Here is a 23371-nt window from a genome sequence, read left to right as displayed (position 1 = left end):
CTGAGAGTGCTGGTCCAGGATTCTCTAAAGGTTAACTTGCACGTTGAGTCTGTGATTAAGAAAACAAATGTAACATTGTTTATCTCAAGAGAGTTGGAATATAAAAGCAGCGATATGCCTCCGAGACTTTATTTAGAATACTATGTCCAACTTTGGGCCCAACACTCAGGAAGGACATATTGTCACTGGAGCGTGTCCAGCAGAGATTCAAATGGCTGGTCCCTGGAATGGTAGGCCTAACATATGATGAACAGCTGAGGATCCTGGGAATGTATTCATTAAGAGTTTATAAGGTTGAGGGGAGATCTAATAGAAACTTATAAGATAATGCATGGCTTAGAAAGGGTGGATGCTGGGAAGTTGTTTCCGTTAGGTGGGGAGACTAGGACCTGTGGGCATAGCCTTTGAATTAGAGGGGGTCAATTTAGGATGGAAATGAGGAGACATTTCTTCAGCCAGAGACTGGTGGGTCTGTGGAATTTATTGCCACAAAGTGCAGTGGAGGCCGGGATGTTAAATGTTTTAAAGGCAGAGATTGATAAATTCTTGTTCTCACAAGGAATTAAGGGCTACAGGGAGAGTGTGGATAAGTGGAGTTGAAATGCCCATCAGCTATGATTAAAGGGCAGAGTGGATTCCTTGGGCTGAATGGCCTTACTTCCGCTCCTGTGTCTTATGGTCTTATTATTCAGAGTAATATTATTGATTATTCTGAAATGTTTCATCATTTTGTAAAATTATCATTTGTTGAAACCAATCCCCAGGCAAGGTTTCCCAATGTATCATGCAGACCCAATACTGCAAATTATCAAGCTCTCAGGTGAAGAGGGATGAACGGGCTCCCTTTCTTTATTCAAACAACCCCCACAACCTGCCTACAGTTTTTCCCAGCACAGTTAATTTAGAAAGAATTCCTTCTTTAATCATGCGTTTCTCCCAGATCATTTGAATTTACCCTTTTAAAAGGAGCCAATTTAAACAGGCTTTCAAGAATTAACGAAAGAAGGAGATTATTAGTTAGTAAACCCAGGAAGAAATAACAGAGGAATACACGCATGTAGACGAGAGATGAGGCAATTCCTAACAAAAAGATATACAGGCTGGTTTCTGAGTACTATACAAAGTAGGTCATTGCAGCCTTTACACTGAATGAAGCAAGGGTTGGCACAGAAGTGAGGTAGGAAACCATTCATTTTGAGATTCTTGTCTTTGCAGCTCAGCTGCAAGCCTTTGTCCTATTTCCTTTTGACTGCCAAGCTTCCAGCAAACACAGTGAAACTTATTTTTTTTTTAACTGCAATGCAAGGATAACTTGGAGTTTTCCCGGTTGTGGCAGCCACATGCACACCTTCGCCCAATAGCATGCCTAGACCAGAGTTGAAAGTGGCTCTTAACCCTTGTTTTTTGTGTATTTTTCAAAGGGAAACATGCAAACATGTCTCGCACCAATATTACCCTCTCTATCATGTTGAAACTCAGAGATAACGCTCAGATTTCAGGTTACAATTCCTTTTCCTTCTTGAGTTGTTCTCTTTGAAGCTTCCTTGACACCTGTCAAGTGTGACATTGTAGGGTTTCAATTGAGGCTGCACATAATCCACATAGGTCTACCAACCAGTCATAGAGATGTACAGCACGGAAACAAACCCTTCGATCCAACTCATCCATGCCAACCAGATAACCTAAATTAACCTTGTCCCATTTGTAAGCACTGGGCCCATATCCCTTTTAAATCCTTCCTTTCATGTACCCATACAGATACCTTTAAAATGTTGCAATTGTACCAGCCGCTCCCACTTTCTCTGGCAGCTCATTCCATACACGCAGCACCCTTTGTATGAATAAGTTGCCCCTTAGGACCTTTTTAAATCTTTCCCTTCTCTCACCCTAAACCTCTGCCCTCTAGTTTTATCTATTTGCCCTATCTATGCCCTTCATGATTTTATAAACTTCTCTAAGGTCACCCTTTAGCCTTCGACACTCCACGGAAAACAGCCCCAGCCTATTCCTATAGCTCAAACCCTCCAACTCTGGCAACATCTTTATAAATCTTTTGTGAACCATTTCAAGTTTCACAGCATCCTTCCTTTAGGAGGGAGATCTGAATTGCACACACTAATCCAAAAGTGGCCTTAGCAATGTCCTGTACAGCCACAACATGACATCCCAACTCCTATAGTCAATGCTGTGACCAATAAAAGAAAGCATACTGAACACCACCTTCACTATCCTATCGACCTGATACTCTATTTCAAGGAACTATGAACCTACACTCCAGTGTCTCTTTATTAAGCAACACTTCCCAGGACCTTACCATTTAAGTGCATAGGTCCTGCCCTGATTTTCCTTTCCAAATGCAGCACCCCATATTTATTTGAATTAAGTACCATCTGCCACTCCTCAACCCATTGGCAGGTCTGATGAAGATCTCGATATACTTTGAGGTAACCCTTTTCGCTGTCCACTACACCTCCAATTTTGGTGTCACCTGCAAACTTAGACAGGATTGGTTGTTGCAGGTTCCGGGATTTAAATGTTTTAGTAGGGTCAGAGGTGGGGGTAAAATTTAAAGAGAGATAAAGTGAGGGAGGGGAGAAAAAAGACAAAGAAACAGAGGGAGAGATGGAGAGAGAAAAAAGGGAAAGAGAGAGAGAAAGAGAGAGAGAGATGAGGAGAGAGAAATATCTTGATGTTTTTCTTTAGACTTTGGGTTCTTTGCCCTGCTCTGACCTACACAGAAAGTTGATCTCCTCTTCAACGGGTTTGGAAAAAGCAGTTTACAGGAAAAGGTTGGTTGTAACAGTAATGGGCAGCACGGTGGCACAGTGGTTAGCACTGCTGCCTCACAGCACTAGAGACCCGGGTTCATTTCCCGCCTCAGGCAACTGTCTGTGTGGAGTTTGCACATCCTCCCTGTGTCTGCGTGGGTTTCCTCCGGGTGCTCCGGTTTCCTCCCCCAATCCAAAGATGTGCAGGCCAGGTGAATTGGCCGTGCTAAATTGCCCATAGTATTAGGTGAAGGGGTAAATGTAGGGGAATGGGTCAGGGTGGGTCGCGCTTTGGTGGGTCAGTGTGGACTTGTTGGGCCGAAGGGTCTGTTTCCATACTTTAAGTAAGTAAGCAGGAGCTAGATTTACTGGGCTGGTTTGACTTGAATGCAAAGATGTGGACACAAGTTATGTGGAACTGAAGAGTAACACTGGACTGGACTTTCCCATTCTTTAACTCAGTCTGAATTACATCGCGCTAGTTGGAGGGATTTTCACCGTGAGCTTGTGGGTTTTCTTGCCTGATTTCACCAAATGTGATTTGTTAATAATGTGCCACACCCATGGTGTCTCTCACAACTTTTCACATATTGTAGAAGCAACTGGACAGTATTGTGCTCCTTTCAGCTCCACATAAAAAAAGTTTTTTCAAGAATTCGCAATCTACTGTCAGCAGCTTCCTCTGGTCCTTTTAGAACCTTCTCCAAAATGCTGAAGACTGGCCTCCATTGTACCTCTTTAAATACCCGCAGTTTACCTGGAGAAGGACTGGCATTCTGACGATGCCCGCTGGTGGACAGGCAGAATGTGAACATGTTGGAAGATGGCTCCATGATTCTCTGATAGGGCCCTGGAGGTCCTGCTCGAGAGAGTGCTCCAATGAACAGGTCTCTTCTTGAAAGGCCTGCCAGTGGAGGCTATGCCAACCTGGTCTGGGGGTCAACACCCAGGTCAGTGCCATCTCTGGGGTAAGGAGGATTGGCCCACTGTGTAGAACCCAGGTCAATGACCATCTCGTCTCCACCAGGGTAGGTGCTGCATTCCACTTCCCCTTCCTGGTACCCCAGCCTGTTAATCCCACAGGATTAACACCCCACGTCATCACCCAACTTCCCACCCCACGTCATCACCCGACCCATCTCCATTTCCCTACCCTTCCGTCCCAGAGCCTGGTTTATCATTTGTACATTCTCTGCCCCTCCATTGAAGCTAGGGGGTTTCTGATCATGGATAACCTGTACGGTCCCTCCACTGTCCCACCTTCCCATGGTACACAATTTCAGGCATGCTTCACACCGCTATTATTTATGCCCAGTGAGGAGTAGTTGTCACATCAATGCAGTGTTGTTCCAGGGTGTGAAAGCCCTTACACAACAGGATTGAAATTTAACATTGCTATGTTTAAGAAAGTGACTCAATGTTGACTAATTTGTCAGGTCAGAGGTCAGATGTGATCAGTCCAGGCATCAGCACCTCGTAAAATAGTCAGGGCCCTTTTGTTTAAGGCTAGCCAGGTGCCTGCCTGATACACAAGTTCTGAGCACAGATTATATTGCCCACGTTTTATCAGGCATTTTGGAGAAGGTTCTAAAAGGACCAGAGGAAGCTGCTGACAGTAGATTGCAAATTCTTGAAAAAACTTTTTTTATGTGGAGCTGAAAGGAGCACCACACTGTCCAATTGCTTCTACAATGATCGGTGGCTCCTGTCAATCCCCTCATCTCCCTCATCACTCCAACCCCTCCAATCCCATAACCACTCGTCTGCCCAACCCTTGTCAATCACATCATCTTGTGTACAAGATGATTAGGGGGTTAGATAGGGTCGACAGTATGAACCTTTTCCCGCGTATTGAGTCGGGTATTACAAGGGGGCATAGCTTTAAATTAAGGGGGGGTAGATATAGGACTGATGTTAGGGGTAGGTTCTTCACTCAGCGAGTCGTTAGTTCATGGAATGCCCTGCCAGTAACAGTGGTGGGCTCTCCCTCTTTATGGGCATTTAAGAGGGCATTGGATAGGTATATGGAGGATAGTGGGTTAGTGTAGTTTAGGTGGGCTTGGATCGGCGCAACATCGAGGGCCCAAGGGCCTGTACTGCGCTGTATTCTTCTATGTTCTATGTTCTATGTTCTAACCATACTTCTTATGTTCACATCCAAATCATTTATATAAATGACAAAGCAGTGGACCCAACACCAATAATTGTGGCACACTACTGGTCACTGGCCTTCAGTCTGAAAAGCAACCCTCTTTTTTCTCTACCTTTGAGCCAGTTCTGTAACCAAATGGCTAGTTCTCCCTGTATTCCACATGATCTAACCTTGCTAACCAGTCTACCATGATGCCTTACTGATGGGTTATGGACTAGGCCAGACCACTCGAAAACATTCTTAAGCAGGCAGCCCAGACCATAACTTTGCAATTTGTGTCGGTAAGTGTTCAGCAAAAAATTATCCGGAGTTAGTTAGCTAGGTAGACTACCAGGTTTAAAAACAGACAAAACTTTATTCATGAAATTACACAATGAAACTTGAAACAGAATAAAGGAGCCCTACAGAACTCAGTCTATCCAAACTAGACTTAATTATGCCATTCTGAATAAGCAAACCCCCTTAAACAGTAAAAATAGAACAAATGTTTACAGGTTGAAGTTAGAAGGGCAGGAGGGAGAACGTTTACTAGCCTGTGTCCATACAGCTGAAATCCTAACTAGTTCTGGACTGAACTGCTCAGCTTGAGAGCTGACCACTCCCCTTTCATTATACAGGTCATTTCTAAAATGTGACCACTTTGACCTGAAGTCTCATCTGTTTACATAGGATTTTGAGAGGCCTTTTGTTTCTTTTTCATCTCTGTACGAAACTAGCCACCTCGGAGCCAGGAGAGTTTTATGACCCCTCTGGAAAAACCAAGGACACAGTATCCTTGAGAAATGGGACAGCTTTTAGCAAAAAAGGACCAGCTTTGTGACACCTCCCCCCTTTAAAAAAAAATGAACCACCAATATTAAAAATTGGCGTCATTTTTAAAACCCTTCAAAAACCCGGTTAGTAGTCTAAACACACACATACACTAGACTAGCTATAAACATGCATAACCACATGCAAATTCAGGCCATGGCACACCCACCACCGAATGCCCCATGTATCTCATTTGAGTCTCGATAACGCAATAGCAGTCACGTTTCCGCAACCTGCCACATACACAATTGTCAAATTGAACGGCTGCAACAACAAGCTCCATCTAAACAATCTGCCATTTTTGTCCTTAAATTTTTCCACAAATGTCAATGGGTTATGATCAGTGCATACGATTGTCTCAGATGCTTGTTGGTAATATAAACACCAGGCTCAAAATCTCTTTCTCCACCATTGAGTATTTCTGTTGAATGTTCAACTCCCTGGAAAAGCACCCAATGGGTCTTTCTATCCCTGCCTCCTCCTGCTGCAGGAGCACCACACCGACACCCACATCACTGGCATCGATAGCCACCTTGAAAGGCTTCATGTAATCCAGTGTGGTGACTACTGGGACAGTGGTTAACATAGTTTTTAGGCTATCAAATGCATTTAACAGTCCACTGTCCACTGAAACTTCTTGCCCTTTTTTAACAGTTTGGTGAGTGGAACAGCCACACTGTGAAAGTTTGGCACAAATGTTTGGTAAAATCCACTCAATTCCAGGAACTGGAGTATTGCTTTTTATCATCGATGTGGCAACTTTCGCAATTACTTCCATTTTTGCATCCCGTGGGGCCATTTGACCATGTCCAATAATATGGCCTAGGAAGGTGACTTCGGCTTTGGCAAATTCACCTTTAGCCTGCCTTCCGAAGTCAATTAAACAATTCTGATAAATGGTGTAAATGTTCCTTCCATGTGTGACTAAAACCTTTTGTGCATACTCACATGACACACTCTGAGAGATTTCTTCCTGTCTGGAATGCTTGTCAAGTTGTTCACCTCACTCAATTTCTTCTCGATTTGACATGGTCCACTACACCTTGCTTTTAAAGTTTCACCTATTACTGGAAGTAACACCAATACCTGATTCCCAATTGCAAAATTGCAAATTTGTTATTTCTTACATAGTTCCTGTTTCATTGTATGTTGTGATACTTTTAAATGCAGTCTATCCAACTGTCTAGCTCTATTTCATCATTGTCTAAATTGGGTGGCACGGTGGCACAGTGGTTAGCACTGCTGCCTCACAGCACCAGAGACCTGGGTTCAATTCCCGCCTCAGGCGACTGACTGTGTGGAGTTTGCATGTTCTCCTCGTGTCTGTGTGGGTTTCCTCCGGATGCTCCGGTTTCCTCCCACAGTCCAAAGATGTGCAGGTCAGGTGAATTGGTCATGCTAAATTGTCTGTAGTGTTAGGTAAGGGATAAATGTAGGGGTATGAGTGGGTTGCGCTTCGGCGGGGCGGTGTGGACTTGTTGGGCCGAAGGGCCTGTTTCTACACTGTAAGTAATCTAATCTAATCTAATCTAAAATTTGACACAAAGTCCAAATGAATGATCTCTGAATTCTGACTTATTAATTTCTCCTTAATCAGTTTTAACGGTCCTCTTACTTCATGTGCAAAAGTTAATTCAAATGGACTGAATTTAGGTGATTCATTTGGTGCATCTCTGATCGCAAGAAGCACAAACGGAACTCCCTTATCCCACTCATCTGGATAATCCTGACCATAAGCCCTCAACATGGTCTTTAGTGTTTGACTCCATTTCTCTAGCACTCCCTGTGATTCTAGATGATACATAGTAGATTTGAATTACTTTATTCCCCAGTTATCCATAGCTACCTTGAATAGTTTGGATGTGAAGTTTGTCCCTTGATTTGACTGGATCTCTATGGTAGTCTGTATCTCGTAAAAAAAAATTAAGTAATTCATCTACAACCCTTTTAGCTGTGATGTTGCATAATGGGATTGCCTCTGGAAATCCAGTCAACACATCCATTTTAGTTAATAAATACTTATTCCCACTTTTTGTTTGAGGTAGGGGACCTATGCAATCAATCAAGACTCTTGTGAAAGATTCCCCAAATGCTGGAATAGGTATTAAGAGTGCAGGATTCATTACTGTCTGTGGTTTTCTGATTAGCTGACATGTGACACATCTGGCACATTTGGTTATATCCTTGTGTAGCTCAGGCCAGTAAAAATGTCTTTGTATTTTAGCCTGTGTTTTCCTCACCCTTAAGTGTCCTCCAAGTGGTAGCTCATGTGCCAATGGCAGCACATCCTTTCTATACCCTACTGGCAAAATGACTTGATGAATGTCTGCCCATCTCTCATCTGCTTGAATGTGTAATGATCTGCATTTCCTCAATGGGACATCATTTGTCAAGTAATAACACATAGGGAAGCATCCACTCTCCTCCTCTGTATATGGCTTTTGATATAACTGTTTTAACTTCTCATCTTTCTGCTGTAACTAGATTAGCTCAGCAGAGATAACGATACTTGTATGTTTACCTAATTGCTCCTGCCCTGTCCGACTTGTCTGAACAAATAAAGTCTTGGATAAAGCTATGTCAGCTTCCTTATCTCTGCCTTTTGATCTCTCCTGCTTTAACTTGTGCCTCTCTGATCTTGTGATCACACAATCAGGCAAAATTTCTGGATAAACATCCTTCCTTTCTTCAGTTGCCTGTGTTCCCATTGGCATTTCACCTAGAGTAGGTAGCACGCCTACCATTGAATCAGTGATATCATTGGCAAGGACAGTTTGTATTTGTGGAGCTGAGAGTTTGTCCAGTACTCCTACCACAAATTCTCCACTCTTCTCTGGACTCTCTAGCCTCTCTAGTATCACCAGGAATTCCTGTTACCAGTACCTTTTTCTGTCAATAGTCCCTCCGGAGTACATATCTCCTCATCCTTCAGCATTACAGACTGAAAGGATCCTGTGTCCCTTAGTATTATAACCTCTTTACCTGCTACCCCTGGCCTATGTGAATAAACGTTACCCTTGCATGTACATTTTTAAAGCAGATCTAGCACTTCCTCCTTAAACAACCTGTAAACTCTGAGGCAGTTGTCTAACTTCCCTTGTGTTTTTTGTTACTCTCTCCAACAAAGCTCCCAGGCTTGTCCGGTTTTCCTCCATCTGGCTTTCTCCTAGCCCACCATCACTGGTTTTATGTCGCCTACTTTATTACAATGAAAACACCAGAGCTTTTTAACTTCTTTGTCCCCCTCAAGGGGGACTTCTTTTTTACCATGTGGTAAGTTATCCTTATGAATTTCACTGAGATCTACCTTTCTGTTTCCATGTGAGGATTTCTCTTTGCCCCAATTTCGATACCTCAAGGACTGAAATTGATTCTGTTAGCATTTTCCTACTGAATATGGAATTTTCTAGTGTGTCATAAATGTTACATCTTTTGTTTCTGCTGTGATGAGAGTATTCACTCTATATTTCTCTAGGTTCATGTGCACCCAGATAATAGTGGGAAGAAGAAGCAACACAGAACTGACTTATGGACTTCATCTGTTACAAAGAAACAAGGTATGAATCCTGTCAGACTAATAGCAATAAAAGTTGATTTATTTATTTGCTATTTGATGTTCCTATGTGGAAAATAACTACCATATTAGCTTCACCACTACAAATATCTATGTTCCAAAGTTGGTCCTTCTCACTGAGAAAGTGCTCAATATGAGTTTGAGTTTTTTTAATTTTAAAGTCCAATATGTCAGCACTTAACAGAAGTATATTCCTACAAACCATTGCAGCTAACATAATCAACAGTGCAAAACTCTTAATGTTAACACAGTGTCATTTTAAAGTCATTTTTTTTGTGTATTTTAAAATATTTTTCATATTATTACCTGTGTAAACACATTGCATTGTGATTGCAACACCTTCCCAGCAGTGATACTACATTGCCTCTAAAATATGATACACAAATTAAAGAATAAAATTTGACCAAGATATCAGGAAAGCATAGAATTAGGCCTTTTAGCCCAACTTCTGTATGTTGGTGTTAATGCTCCATATGAGCATCCATCTAGATCACTTCACTTTATTTTCTCTGTTATCTTTCTCCATTATCTGTTGATGTAACTTTCCTTAAATGTATCTCGGCTGTATGTTTCAAATACTCTACTTGAACAAAATAACTATGAGCAGGAGAAAATTATTTGGCATTTTTTAGTCTGCTGTATCGTGCAATATAATTGCTTACCTTTTACCTCAACTCTATTGCACTGCTTGTTCCCCATATCCATTTGTTTGGCAAGAGATCAAAAATCCTTTACTTTTAGCCCTAAATGTACTCCAATGATAGACCATTTGCAACCTCTCTGGGGTAGAAAGTTTCAACAATTCAGGAGTTTCTGTATGAACATGTTTTTCTTCCACTTGATTTTAAATGATTCAACCCTTTGTTCTGAGGCTGTGCGCTCATATTCGAGATTACCCACTTGGGGCGATAACTTTTCAGTGCCCACTCTGTCAAGCCCTCATGTGGTATTAAATTTCACGTTCTTCAGTCTCTGGAATTCTAATAGATTTGTTGGTGACTATCTTGTATTTATGTCCACAAAGTTTTGCCCTCTCCACTAATGAAACCATTGCTTCAATTCCCATTCTATTAAAACATCAACATTTTTGAGTTCTTCATTAGATTAGTCTTTAGCCTTCTTTATTCTGAAGAAAAGATTCCAGTCTTTTCTAAAATAAATAAAGGAGAGCCAAGAAACGTTTAAATTCCCTGCCAAACCATCTGAAGCTTTCAAGTAGTTCAATTGAATTTCTTTTTAATTCGTTCCATTCACAATCCCTAAGAAATTAAAACAGTCAGAATTTGAACGTCACCTAAAGGCAAGTGGAAATTAGCCATCCCATTTAAGAATTGGCTCTGGACCTGCTTCCCCATTATAATCACCATCCGCTTTCAATGCTGGATCTGGGAAAGATCTACATCTGTTGGACGTTTCATTCCTGTACAAATGGCTTAACATTTCAAAGTGAATGACAATGAATTTTTAAACCAAACATCTGCAGAATGATTTCGTTGAAGTTACCCAAAAATAGTCTTTGCACAATTATAGCTAGTCAATTGTTTTGTTCGGGTCCTCTGAGTTTTGCATGATATTTAGTTTAACCCAAACGCCTTGATCTTAAATTCATTGATGTTGTGAAATCATGTGTATTAGAGTTGAGTGTATATATACAGCCCCATGCTAGTATATCTGGAAGTAAATATAACCTTGCGAAGAGTGAGTTAAGTAGCATGGAGCGGTGTACTAACCATGTACAAATGGGATTGAAAATTATAGATTATGCTGTTTTTTTTTGTTATATTTTACAAAAGTTCTTACGATATGCCTTTGCTCTTGAACATCAAGGGGCGAAAGTTAGATTCTCTCTTGTTAGAAATGGTCATTGCTTGGCATTTGTGTAGTCTAAATATACTTCCTATTTGCCAGCCCAAGCCTGATCTTGTTAAATATAGTGTGCTTCGGCATCTGCAATGTCAGTAATAATGTTGAACACTGTGTAATCAATAGTGGACATTTCCACTTCTGACCTTATGATGAAGGGAAGATCATTGATAAAGGAGCTGAAGGTGGTTGAGCCAAGGAGAGTGTTGCAGGAGTTCTTCAAGTAATCTCCCGGGATTGAGGTGATGGGTTTTTCAGTGGGCGGCACGGTGGCACAGTGGTTAGCACTGCTGCCTCACAGCGCCAGAGACCCGGGTTCAATTCCCGACTCAGGCGACTGACTGTGTGGAGTTTGCACATTCTCCCCGTGTCTGCGTGGGTTTCCTCCGAGTGCTCCGGTTTCCTCCCACAGTCCAAAGATGTGCGGGTCAGGTGAATTGGCCACGCTAAATTGCCTGTAGTGTTAGGTTAAAGGGGTGGATGTAGGGGTATGGGTGGGTTGCGCTTCGGCGGGTCGGTGTGGACTTGTTGGGCCGAAGGGCCTGTTTCCACACTAAGTAATCTAATCTAATGTAAGTAATTAATCTAATCAATCATGAGAATCTTATTTTGTGCAGTGTATGATGCCAAGCATTGGAAAGTTTCTCCCCTATCTCTCATTGACTTTGATACAACAAAAGACTCCTTAATATCACATTCGGTCAGATTCTATCTTGATGCCAATGACAGTTATTCTCACCTCAACTCTGGGATTCACCTCTTATCCATATTTGTAACAAGACTGTAATGAAGTCAGAAGCCAAATGGCTCTGACAGAACCCAAATTGGGCAATAATGAACAGGTTATTGCTGTCTAAGTGCTCCCTGATGGTACCATTATTGAAACCTCCATTAATTTGACAGTGATTGGGGGTAGACAAATGGGGCAATAGTTGGAGATTGAATTTGTCTTGCTTTTTGTGGACAGGACCTACTTGGCCGTTTCCCACCATTGACAGGTAGATGACAGTATTGTAACTTGCACTACGTAGTTTTTTCAAAGGAGTGGCTGATATGATTGAAAATATTAAGATGATACATTCCTTTCGAAAACTTTTTGAATGGACTGTTTTCTTATTGCTTTTTCATTAAAATTGTTTGAAACTTGCAAACATTTTGATATTGTGTACAGCTATCCTCATGCTGAAATTTGGAAGTGAAATTGGCAAATGAACCAAAGCAGTCAGAAATTATGGGCATTGTGTAAGTGTAACAATCACTTCCCCACTCTTGGGAATACACTGTTCTGATATAACAGAATAGTCCTGTTCCTGTGCGATCCCACATTAAGAAAATTGCATAATAACACCACCAGTTAAACCAGTGGGACTGGAATCGTGTTTTAGCCAATACAGGTAAAGAAAGTTTGCATTCTACAAATAATGGTCTAATTCAATTGTGTTATAGCCAATTCATGTTGAAAAAACATGTGTCCTGGAAGAACTGACTGTACATTTCTAAAACAAAGGCAAGTAAAATACAATGACCAGAAATAATTTGGTAGATGTTAGAGTAAATGTTTCCATATAGTTTGTTACTATTAAAAATGTACATCATACTAAATTGCTGTAGGATCTTTCAGGCTTGCACTAGGACTATAGCAGAATCCTAAACTGAGTTTTAATATTTGTAGTAGCAGAACTCAATGGAAGACTACCTTTATGTTTCCATAATCTGCATATGTTTGGTTTGAGTTAAAGCCAAATTAAACTAATACTCTTTGTGTAAATATAGTTACTTAGTTTACAGCAGGTTTGGAATTTAGATAGGTGTCCCACAATATTTCAGTGTGCCGTTCAATACACTGATCATAACTCATTCACAACTTTTGTCATAAATTATCCAGTCATCCTATTTATTTATCAGATAAAACGCAGAGAAATATAATCCCGAGACAACTTCGAAACTGGGACATTTATCTACTTGAAAAACATAGCTGTTAGAATACCGAATAGCAGTGAGATTTTTCTAGATACTTGAATCTTGCAACACCTAAAAATATTCATTATGTTCACAGGAAAAATATTAAGTTACTGGTGCTTCTGCCCTGGCTACAGTATGGCTGAACTGGTACGCCAAGGGGTTCAATCCATCATCCTCACAAGTGGTACCCTTGCTCCATTGTCCTCTTTCACCTCAGAAATGCAAATGTGAGTAGGTTCAAATAATATGATCAAAAACATGTCTTGAACATTATTCACCAGTACAAGTGAAAATTGAATACACTTGGGATGTATAAATACAAACGTACATTTTACAAGTTGAGTAGGTTGAACATTTGTGTGTTCCATTGCTTCAAGCTTCAGATTTAAACAATGCATAATCACAGGCAGTCATGTTATTACCTGCAACAATTATTTAATTTGTACACTTGAGTCTGTGCTACTAAAACGGAGTCATTCCAATTCCAAAGAATAAAAACTTACATCATTTGTATAAAATAAAGTATGCATTAGTTAAATGATAATATAGTTTTTCAGTGTGACTTTGGTTTCTTCCAAAAAAAAGCCTGATTAGTTTCTATTGAGTTTACTGAATTGCTTGCTTTGATTAATAATGCATTCATATTGAACTGGCTAATAAAATCATATTAATGGATGCCAATACATCCTTCAGTCCTTTCCCTGTCAGTCTGGAAAATCCCCATGTGATTGACAAACACCAAATATGGATTGGGATTGTTCCAAAAGGCCCTGATGGGATACAGTTGAGCTCTGCATATAACCAAAGGTAAGATGCCATTGCATTCACATGACAAATAATACACAATGAGTATAAGTTTCTTGGCACAATGCAGTTATTAAGCAGAAGACTGAACTTTGCACTAGATCTGTTTTACTTGCTTGCATGTTCTTCTATCATGCATTAGTCCCTTAATCTGATTCACAGAAGTGACTGTTATGGGGTTATAAAAATGATAAGTACACAAGAGGAAAAGTTGCTTGAATCAAATGCACACTGAAGTGAGTCAGATATTTGCTCATACTCTAAGAAGCATTGACATCAATAAGAACAAAATATTGTGGAGGCAGGAAGTCTGAAATAAAGGCAATATTCAGCAAATTTATAATAGGTGTGATAACATTTGAAGAAAGATGTGGCTGCACCAGTGTTGGACTGGGGTGGACAAAGTTTAAAAATCACACAACACCAGGTTATAGTCCAGCAGGTTTATTTGGAAGGACAAGCTTTCGGAGCATTGCTCCTTCGTCAGGTAGCTAGTGGGCCAGGATCATAGGACACAGAATTTTTAGTAAAAGATCAAAGTGTTAAATGACTGACGTGATGTATTGAACAAACCTAGATTGCTGTTAAGTCTTTAATCATTTAGAATGGGAATGCAGATTTGATTGATTAATATGTAAATCCCAGAATATCTTTCAAGTTATAGCCCTGAGTTAACTTACAGTTTTATCAGTATAAATAGAAGCTGAAATCTCACTGATAAAGAAACCGATAAAACCTGAAGTTATCTCTGGACTGTGACGTGAAAGAAATTCTGGAATTTACATATTAATCAATCAAAACTTGCATCCATTCTAAGTGATTAAAGATTGAACAGCAATCTAGGTTTGTTCAATACATCACATCAGTTGTATGACACTTTGATCTTTCACTATAAATTCAGTGTCCTATGACCCTGGCCCACTAACTACCCTAACAAAGGAGAATGTTCCAAAAGCTTGTACTTTCAAATAAACCTGATTTGGAGATGCCGGTGTGGACTGAGGTGTACAAAGTTAAAAATCACACAACACCAGGTTATAGTCCAACAGGTAACTATTACCTGATGAAGGAGCAGCACTCCGAAAGCTAGTGTGCTTCCAATTAAACCTGTTGGACTATAACCTGGTGTTGTGATTTTGAACTCTGCAGAGGGAGAGAGACTGGGATTGGCATTTCAACTGATGCAATACCATCAGCTTGGAGTATTGACTGTTTCCTCCATTCTCCACAAGCATTGAGGTTTGCCTAATTTAGAACCATCTGTTCATTCCTCGCCTATTTCCCAAAGGCACACAAAGGAAAGTATTTCAAATATGTTGGACTTTCCGTAAAACCGATAACATTGGAGACCGCATCCTGTATAGACCAATGAAGTCTGTGAAATAATTTAATAAGTATCATTAAAATCCATAGGAGTCTTTACATCCAATTGCTCCTTTGCTACTGTGTTGTATGTGAGATTCCATTTTTTAAAGTTTATCTTTGTAATACACAGTCTGATCTTTTTTTTATGGTTCAGTTGCACATTCTCCCCGTGTCTGCGTGGGTTTCCTCTGGGTGCTCCGGTTTCCTCCCACAGTCCAAAGATGTGCGGGTCAGGTGAATTGGCCATACTAAATCGCCCGTAGTGTTAGGTTAAAGGGGTAAATGTAGGGGTATGGGTGGGTTGCGCTTCGGCGGGTCGGTGTGGACTTGTTGGGCCGAAGGGCCTGTTTCCACACTGTAAGTAATCTAATCTAATCTAATTTAATAATTTGTGCTGAAAAATCTGCATCTGAATTGTGATGGAACTATTCTCACTGTTTAGGTTCTCACCTGAGTACATGTCATCTCTTGGAAAAACACTGGGTAAGTCGTGAGTTTTTATTTCAAATTGACATTAATACACTAAAAAAAACAACTGCAGTGACTTCGATCTTGTGCGGGTTTATCGTTTTTCTTTCAGGTGTTTTTGAGCTTGCTCGATCATTTCAAAGGGCAGTTAAAAGTCAAGCCACCGCTTTGTTTGGTGCATAGGTCAGACCGCACATGGACAGCAAGTTTATTTCCCTGTAGTTACTGAATCATTAGGTCCGGTAGTTTCATGATTGTCATTAGTGCTATTAGCATTTTGTTACCTGTCTATTGAATTAACTGTATTAGATTACCACCTGTTGTGGGAATCCCCTCTCTGGATTACTGATCCAAACCTCTGGATCACTAGTCTAATAACAGACTACCCTGTGTTTTTGTAAACCCTTTGCCTTCTGAATATCAAATACAATAGTCAGTGTCTTCTGCCTGTTAAATTTAGTGTTTGCATGTGAATGACATCCTGCTGGAGTTGTCTGTCTGTTTGTTTGTAAATTAGTCTAAAAGTAACATTCTGTTTTTCACCCACAATGGTCTTCAGATTTGCACTCTGAAACTTAATCTACCCTCACGTAGTAAAATTTCAACATCACATGTTGTTTTGTAAAAGAAGATTGAAATCCCGATTTACTAACTGTGACTCAGCAAAATCAGCATTTACTATTTTGAGTAGCATATATAGTAACCACAGTGAAACAAAAATAATCAGTTATGATGTAACTTAATTGTTTAGAAATACTATTTTAGTATAAAGAAAGACATGAACATATATTGAAAATAAAGTAATTCTACATTTAAATTTGTTAGGCTCCTTTGTATTTAAAATTGTGAAAGATTAAACATCTGAATTCCTTTTCTGTGTCTGTCATCCAGTTCTGGCTGAACAGATTTTCATCAGCTCCAACTCTTAAGAGGAGCTGGCATGAAAAGTCGGTTATCTTCTTGCTGAATAATTTATATTCAGTTTGCATTGCTAATTAAAGCCTTATAATATTTTTAGGAATTGGTACTTATTTATCAGATTCCATATTTGGTCCTATTTTAGGATTTGCTTCTAGTTATTCATGAGACTAATTATTGGTGTGTCTTTTTCTGGTTTTTGTATCTTTCCTACTAACTGCACCTACCCTGGTTCTGCTTGCCCTTCAAGAACCTAGGAAATAGGGGCAAGAATAGGCTCTTTGGATTCTCAATCCTCCTTCAACACTGGGTTAGATTTGTGGCTAATTTGATTGTCGCTTAAATTCCACTTTCTTGGCTGCTCACCTTTTTCCCCCCCCGCCACCACCTCACTTAACTTTGGACTTTCTCGTCATTAAAAATGAATGTCAAATGACTTAAAAAAAGAACTTAAAAACTGAAAGAACTGTGTATGCTGTAAATCACAAACAAAAACAGAAGTCAGAGTTAACATTTCGGGTCAAGTGACCCTTCCTCAGAACTCCTCTCTGCCTCCACAGCTATCTAGGGTAGAGAATTCCAAAGGTGAACAATCTTCTAAGAAATGAAATTCCTCCTTGTCTCTGTCTTAACTGGAATTTTGATTCTAGATTTGCCAACATGTGGAAAGGCCTCCGTAACTTCGAGCCTATCAAATCCACTCAGAAACTTGTATGTTTCAATAAGATCTTCTCTAAATATTTTAACCTCAAGTGATTATAAACTCAATTTTGTGATCTTTTCCCCATAAGGCAACCCCTTGATCTCAGAGTCAATCTAGTAAAGCTTCTTGGAACTGGCTCCTATGCAAGTATATACTCTTTTTAAATAAGGAGGCCAAAATTCTGATGTGGTACCCCGATATGTGGTCTCACCAATGGCCTGTAAACCTGCAACAAGATTAGATTAGATTAGATTACTTACAGTGTGGAAACAGGCCCTTCGGCCCAAGAAGATCACACCGCTCCGCCGAAGGGCAACCCACCCATACCCCTACATTTACTCCTTACCTAACACTACGGGCAATTTAGCATGGCCAATTCACCTGACCTGCACATCTTTGGACTGTGGGAGGAAACCGGAGCACCCGGAGGAAGCCCACGCAGACACTGGGAGAACGTGCAAACTCCACACAGTCAGTCGCCTGAGGCGGGAATTGAACCCGGATCTCTGGTGCTATGAGGCAGCAGTGCTAACCACTGTGCCACTCTTCCCTACTTGGATGCTTGCAATGAAGATCACATTCCATGACTTGCTGTATCTACAAGCTAACTTTCTGTGATTTTATGAGAGCAAATCCCAATCTCTTTGGACTTACAGCGGTTTGCCATCTCTCCACTTTCCTGTTATTCCTGTTAGAGCAAAGGGCCTCACATTTTACCATGTTATGCTCCATCTAGCAATTCTTTTGCCCACACATTGAACCAACCTATATTCGTTTTGGAAATTTTCTACATCCCTCTTACAATTTGCTTTCTTACCCACTTGGGTATTGTCAGTGATTTTGGCTGGAATACATTCTAATTGTTTTATTGAGTCATCTTAATTGATAGTTTATGGTTGAGGTCCCAGCACTAATTCCTTATGCGCCCCTCCTACTCCTAAATAGTTAGAATTTGTCAAACTGAAAATGACTGTTGATCTGGTTGTTTCTTGTTCATTTGTCAACCCTCTAGCAAAGCTAATATATTTCCTTCAATACCATGAACAGTCATCTTTTATATGATATTTTGTTAAATGTCCAAATACACGACATTTCCTGTCACTCCCTTATTCACTCTGCTTGTTATATCCTCAACGATTGCCAATACATTTGTCAAACGCTATGACATTTCATAACGTTTAAGGCTAGGAGCTAAGCCCTGGAAAGTAGGGCGAATATATAGAGGAACCTTGACTATCCGAATGACAGTCGGATAGTCTGATAGTCGGATAGTCTGTCGGATAGTCGGATACTCCTAGCCAAAGGCGAGGAGTATTTTGTCAGATAATTGAACATTAGGATAATCGAATGCCACATAACACAGTTTAGCCAAGCATTGGGACCTTGCGATCTTGCTGGATAATCCGAAATTCGGATAATCGAATGCTGGATAATCGAGGTTCCTGTGTAATTATTGTAATTTTGGCAGTACAGACACAATGGCCCTAGGGCCGTTTCTGCATTGTATAATTCAATTTCCCTTTCATACAATCTGGCTGAGTTAAAACGGTTTTATGATTTTCCAAATGTCCTATTATTACTTCCTTGATGATGGATTTCAGTAAATTTCCATTGACTAATGTTAGGCTAAATAGACTATAGTTTGTTGCTCTGCCTTGCATTGTTTTCTTGAACCATTGGCAGTTTTTCAAGAATTTAAGGAATTTTGGAAGATTGCAATGGATTCATTCGCAATCTCAGCAGCCCCATCTTTAAGATCCAAAATAGAAGGCTTTGAAGCCAGAGAGAGACAACATAGTTAACTGAGAATAGAGAGAGAGACAGAGTGACAACACATTGAACTGGGAATACAAACAAATAGAGTGACTACACACTGAACGGGAAATAGAGAAAGTCAGAATGACCACCCACTGAACTGGAATAGAGTTACAACATATTTAACTGGAATTAGACACAGAGTGAGACAACACATTGTACTGGGAATATAGAGAGAGAGACAGAGAGAAATTGAGTGACAACACAGTCAGCTGGGAATATGGAGAGACAGACAGATAGACAACACTGAAGTGACAAGAGGTAGAGTTATTGACCACACACTGAACTGGAAATAGAGAAAGATACAGTGACGACACACTGAACTGGGAACTGTGAGAAAGAAAAAGAGACAGCACTCTTCCTGTCTTTGATTTGGAGATGCTGGTGTTGGACTGAGGTGTACAAAGTTAAAAACCATTGAACACCAGGTTATAGACTTACAGGCTTAGTTGGAAGCACTAGTGTTTAGAGGGCTGCTCCTTCATCAGGTGGTTATGGAGTATAAGATCGTAAGACACAGAATTTATAGCAAATGGTTACAGTGTGAGGTAACTAAAATTATATATAGAAAAAGACCTGGATTGTTTAAGTCTCTCATCTTTTAGAATGAACATATTGGTTTCCATTCTTTCATATGGTTAGGCCACTTTTGGAATATTGCATGCAATTTTGGTCTCCTTCCTTTCGGAAAGATGTTGTGACACTTGAAAGGGTTCAGAAAAGATTTACAAGGATGTTGCTAGGGTTGGAGGATTTAAACTATAGGGAGAGGTTGAACAGGCTGGGGCTGTTTTCCCTGGAGCATCGGATGCTGAGGGGTGACCTTATAGAGGTTTATAAAATCATGAGGAGCATGGATAGGATAAATAGACAAAGTCTATTCCCTGAGGTGGGAGAGTCCAGAACTAACGGGCATAAGTTTAGGGTGAGAGGGGAAAGATATAAAAGAGGCCAAAGGGACAACTTTTTCACGCAGAGGGTAGTACATGTATGGAATGAGCTGCCAGAGGAAGTGGTGGATTTGCAAGATTTGAAAGGCATCTGGATGGGTATATGAATAGGAAGGGTTTGGAGAGCTGTGGGCCGGGTGCTGGCAGGTGGGACTAGATTGGGTTGGGATATCTGGTCGGCATGGACAAGTTGGACCAAAGGGTCTGTTTCCATGCTGTACATCTCTATGGCTCTATGTAAATTGCAGAACTTTTTTAAAGTTACATTCTCAAGTGAACTTTAACAAATGGTGTTATGTCGGCCCGAATTATGCATTGAAGGTGTAAGGTGCCCTATGTGAGACTATAAGTCTGTGCCTCAATGTTCAGACTGACTCTAATCTAAAAAAAACGGATTTACGGAATCTTGCATTGATTCATGCAGCTTTGAGCAAAATAACATGAAAGTCCTGTCTTTAGTTGCTTTAGTTCTTTTCTATTTTATTCTCTCCAATTGTCCCTTGGTTTTTTCACTCTTCTTGGGATGCTTTTAAGGTCTTCTCATTATCATCATGATCAGCGGTCCCTTGCAGATGACAGTGACTCTCTTCCATTCTTCATAGGTGGCTGTGCAGACCAATATGGTTACCACAGGCTCTGTTACACTTGCAGGTGGTGGGCACAGGAAAGGGTGGGTGGCATTAACGTGGCAGCACTCTCCTTTTGCTGTTTTCGCCTGGCTTCCATTTTTGTAGTACAGTTTACTATTACAAGATAAATTAAGTTAAAATATCTCTTCCAACCCATTGCTGTTTCTTTAAACCTTTCAATTCTAATCAGTTCCATGCTGCAAGCAGTGTTTAGATCTGCTTCTGTACCAAAGGCTTTCCCTGAATAAATGTTAATACTGTAACCTACTCAGAACAATGCCATCATATCTCCATAACTCACCTAAAACTATGGAAAGACTGGGCACAGCAGACATGTGGACACTATTTAAGGAGCAGTTGTTGCGAGTGATACACAAGTTTGTTCCTCTGAGACAGGTAAGAAGGGGTAAAATTAAGGAACCTTGGATGATGAGAACAGGAGCTTCTTGTCAAAAGGAAGAAGGCAGCTTACGTAAGGTGGGGGTAGCAAGGATCTAGCACAGCTTTAGAGGATTACAGGCTTGCTAGAAAGGAGCTCAGAAATGGACTGTGGAGAGGAAGGAGGGGGCATGAAAAAGGCTTGGCAGGAAGGATTAGGGAGAACCCAAAGGCATTTTACTCATACGTGAGGAATAAGAGAATGATCAGGGAGAACGTAGGGAACTTGTGCGTGGAGTCTGAGCAGATAGGGGAAGCCCTAAATGAGTTTTCTGCTTCGGTTTTCACTAAAGAAAGAGACATTGTTGTGACTGAGAACTTTGAGGAGCTGGGATACAGGCTTGAACAGCTCAATATTGCTGAAGTTGGTATGCTGGAAATTTTGGAAACATTAAGATTGAGTCCCCAGGACCAGACCAGATTTATCCTAGGCTACTACGGGAAGCGATAAAGGAGGTTGCTAAACCACTAGCGAAGATTTTTGCTTCCTCACTCTCCATGGGAGTTGTACCGGAAGATTGGAAGGAGGCAAATGTTGTTCTTCTTTTCAAGAAGGGTAGTAGGGAAATCCCTGGCAATTACAGACCAGTCAGTCTTAGATCTGTGGTCAGCAATATTTTGGAAAGAATTCTGAGGGATAGGATTTATGAATATTTGGAAAAGCATTGTGTGATTAAAGTCAATCAGCATGGCTTTGTGAGGGGCACATCATGCCTCACAAATCTTATTGAGTTCTTTTGAGAGGGAGACAAAACAGGTTGATGAAGGTTGAGCAGTGGATGTGGTGTACATGGACTTCAGCGAGGTATTTGATAAGGTTCCCCATTGTAGGCTCATTCATAAAGTCAGGAGGTATGGGATACAGGGAGATTTGGCTGTCTGGATTCAGAATTGGTTGGCTGACAGAAGGCAGAGAGTGGTTGTAGATGGGAAAGTCTTCTGCCTGGAGGTCAGTGGTGAGTGGTGTCCTGCAGGGCTCTGTTCTTGGGCCTCTGCTCTTTGTCGATTTTATAAATGATTTGAATGAGGAGGTTGAGGGGTGGCTTAGTAAATTTGCAGATGACACAAAGGTTGGAGGTGGCGTTGATTGTATCAAGGGCTATTGCAGACAGCAGCTACGACATAGACAGGATGCAGAGTTGGGCTGAGAAATGGCAGATGGAGTTCAACCCAGATAAATGCGAAGTGATGCATTTTGGGAGGTTGAACTCGAATCCTGAATATCGGACTAACAACAGGATTCTTGGCAGTGTGGAGGAATAGAGCGATCTTGGTGTTCAACTACATAGATCCCTCAAAGTTGCTACCCAAGTGGATAGAGTTGTTCAGAAAGCATATGGTGTTTTGGCTTTCATTAACAGGGGGATAGAATTTAAGAGCTGTGAGGTTTTGCTACAGTTTTACAAGCCCCTGGTGAGATCACACTTGGAATATTGTGTCCAGTTCTAGTCACCCTACTATAGGAAAGATACAGAGGCTTTGGAGAGAGTGCAAAGAAGGTTTACCAGGATGCTGCCTGGACTGGAGGGCTTGCCTTGTGAAGAGATGTTGACTAAGCTCGGACTTTTCTCCCTGGAGAGAAAGAGGAAGAGAGGTGACCTGATCGAGATATATAAGCTAATGAGAGGCATGGATAGAGTCAATAGGCAGAGACATTTCCCCAGGGCAGGATTGTCTGGCACGAAGAGTCATAGCTTTAAGATATTAGGAGAAAAGTATAGAGGGGACTTCAGAGGAAGGTTCTTTACGCAGAGAGTTGTGAATGCATGGAATCCGTAGCCAGTGGTGGTGGTGGAAGCAAAGTCATTAGGGACATTTAAGCGACTGCTGGAAATGCACATGGATAGCAGTGAATTGAGGGGTGCACAGGTTAAATTATTTTATTTTACATTAGGATTAATCCTCGGCACAACATCGTGGTCCAAAGGGCCTGTCCTGTGCTGTACTTTTCTATGTTCTAACTGTCTCTCGAGACCTGAATAGGTTGCAGAACATCAAACAGTTTCCTCAACTAGGATGCATGTTTTAAGTATATGCTGAATAGGGCCATTACCCCTTTAAGAAACTTGCTGTCAAAACACTGCTTCCATGAAACTGCATGAATGAATATCAAAACTGGCAACAGTAAATGCAATCTCATAACCTGGCTGTG

The 23371-nt window shown here is 40.8% G+C and overlaps 1 protein-coding gene across 6 annotated transcripts in view; it reads left to right on the top strand.

Moving 5' to 3' along the window:
- Positions 1-23371, top strand: part of rtel1 (regulator of telomere elongation helicase 1) — a 160229-nt gene that overhangs the window by 65535 nt on the left and 71323 nt on the right. For all 6 annotated transcript variants that reach the window (XM_043710324.1, XM_043710325.1, XM_043710323.1 and 3 more), the window contains 4 exons: positions 9206-9287; positions 13224-13356; positions 13823-13936; positions 15741-15781. In XM_043710324.1, the coding sequence (XP_043566259.1) occupies positions 9206-9287; positions 13224-13356; positions 13823-13936; positions 15741-15781 (370 nt within the window). The remainder of the gene's footprint in view (positions 1-9205; positions 9288-13223; positions 13357-13822; positions 13937-15740; positions 15782-23371) is intronic.

This window comes from Chiloscyllium plagiosum, chromosome 20 (genome assembly GCF_004010195.1).
Source record: "Chiloscyllium plagiosum isolate BGI_BamShark_2017 chromosome 20, ASM401019v2, whole genome shotgun sequence".
Taxonomy (NCBI): domain Eukaryota; kingdom Metazoa; phylum Chordata; class Chondrichthyes; order Orectolobiformes; family Hemiscylliidae; genus Chiloscyllium; species Chiloscyllium plagiosum.
The sequence above is the reverse complement of the archived record's forward strand: the minus strand, read 5'-3'. Positions and strand labels throughout refer to the sequence as shown.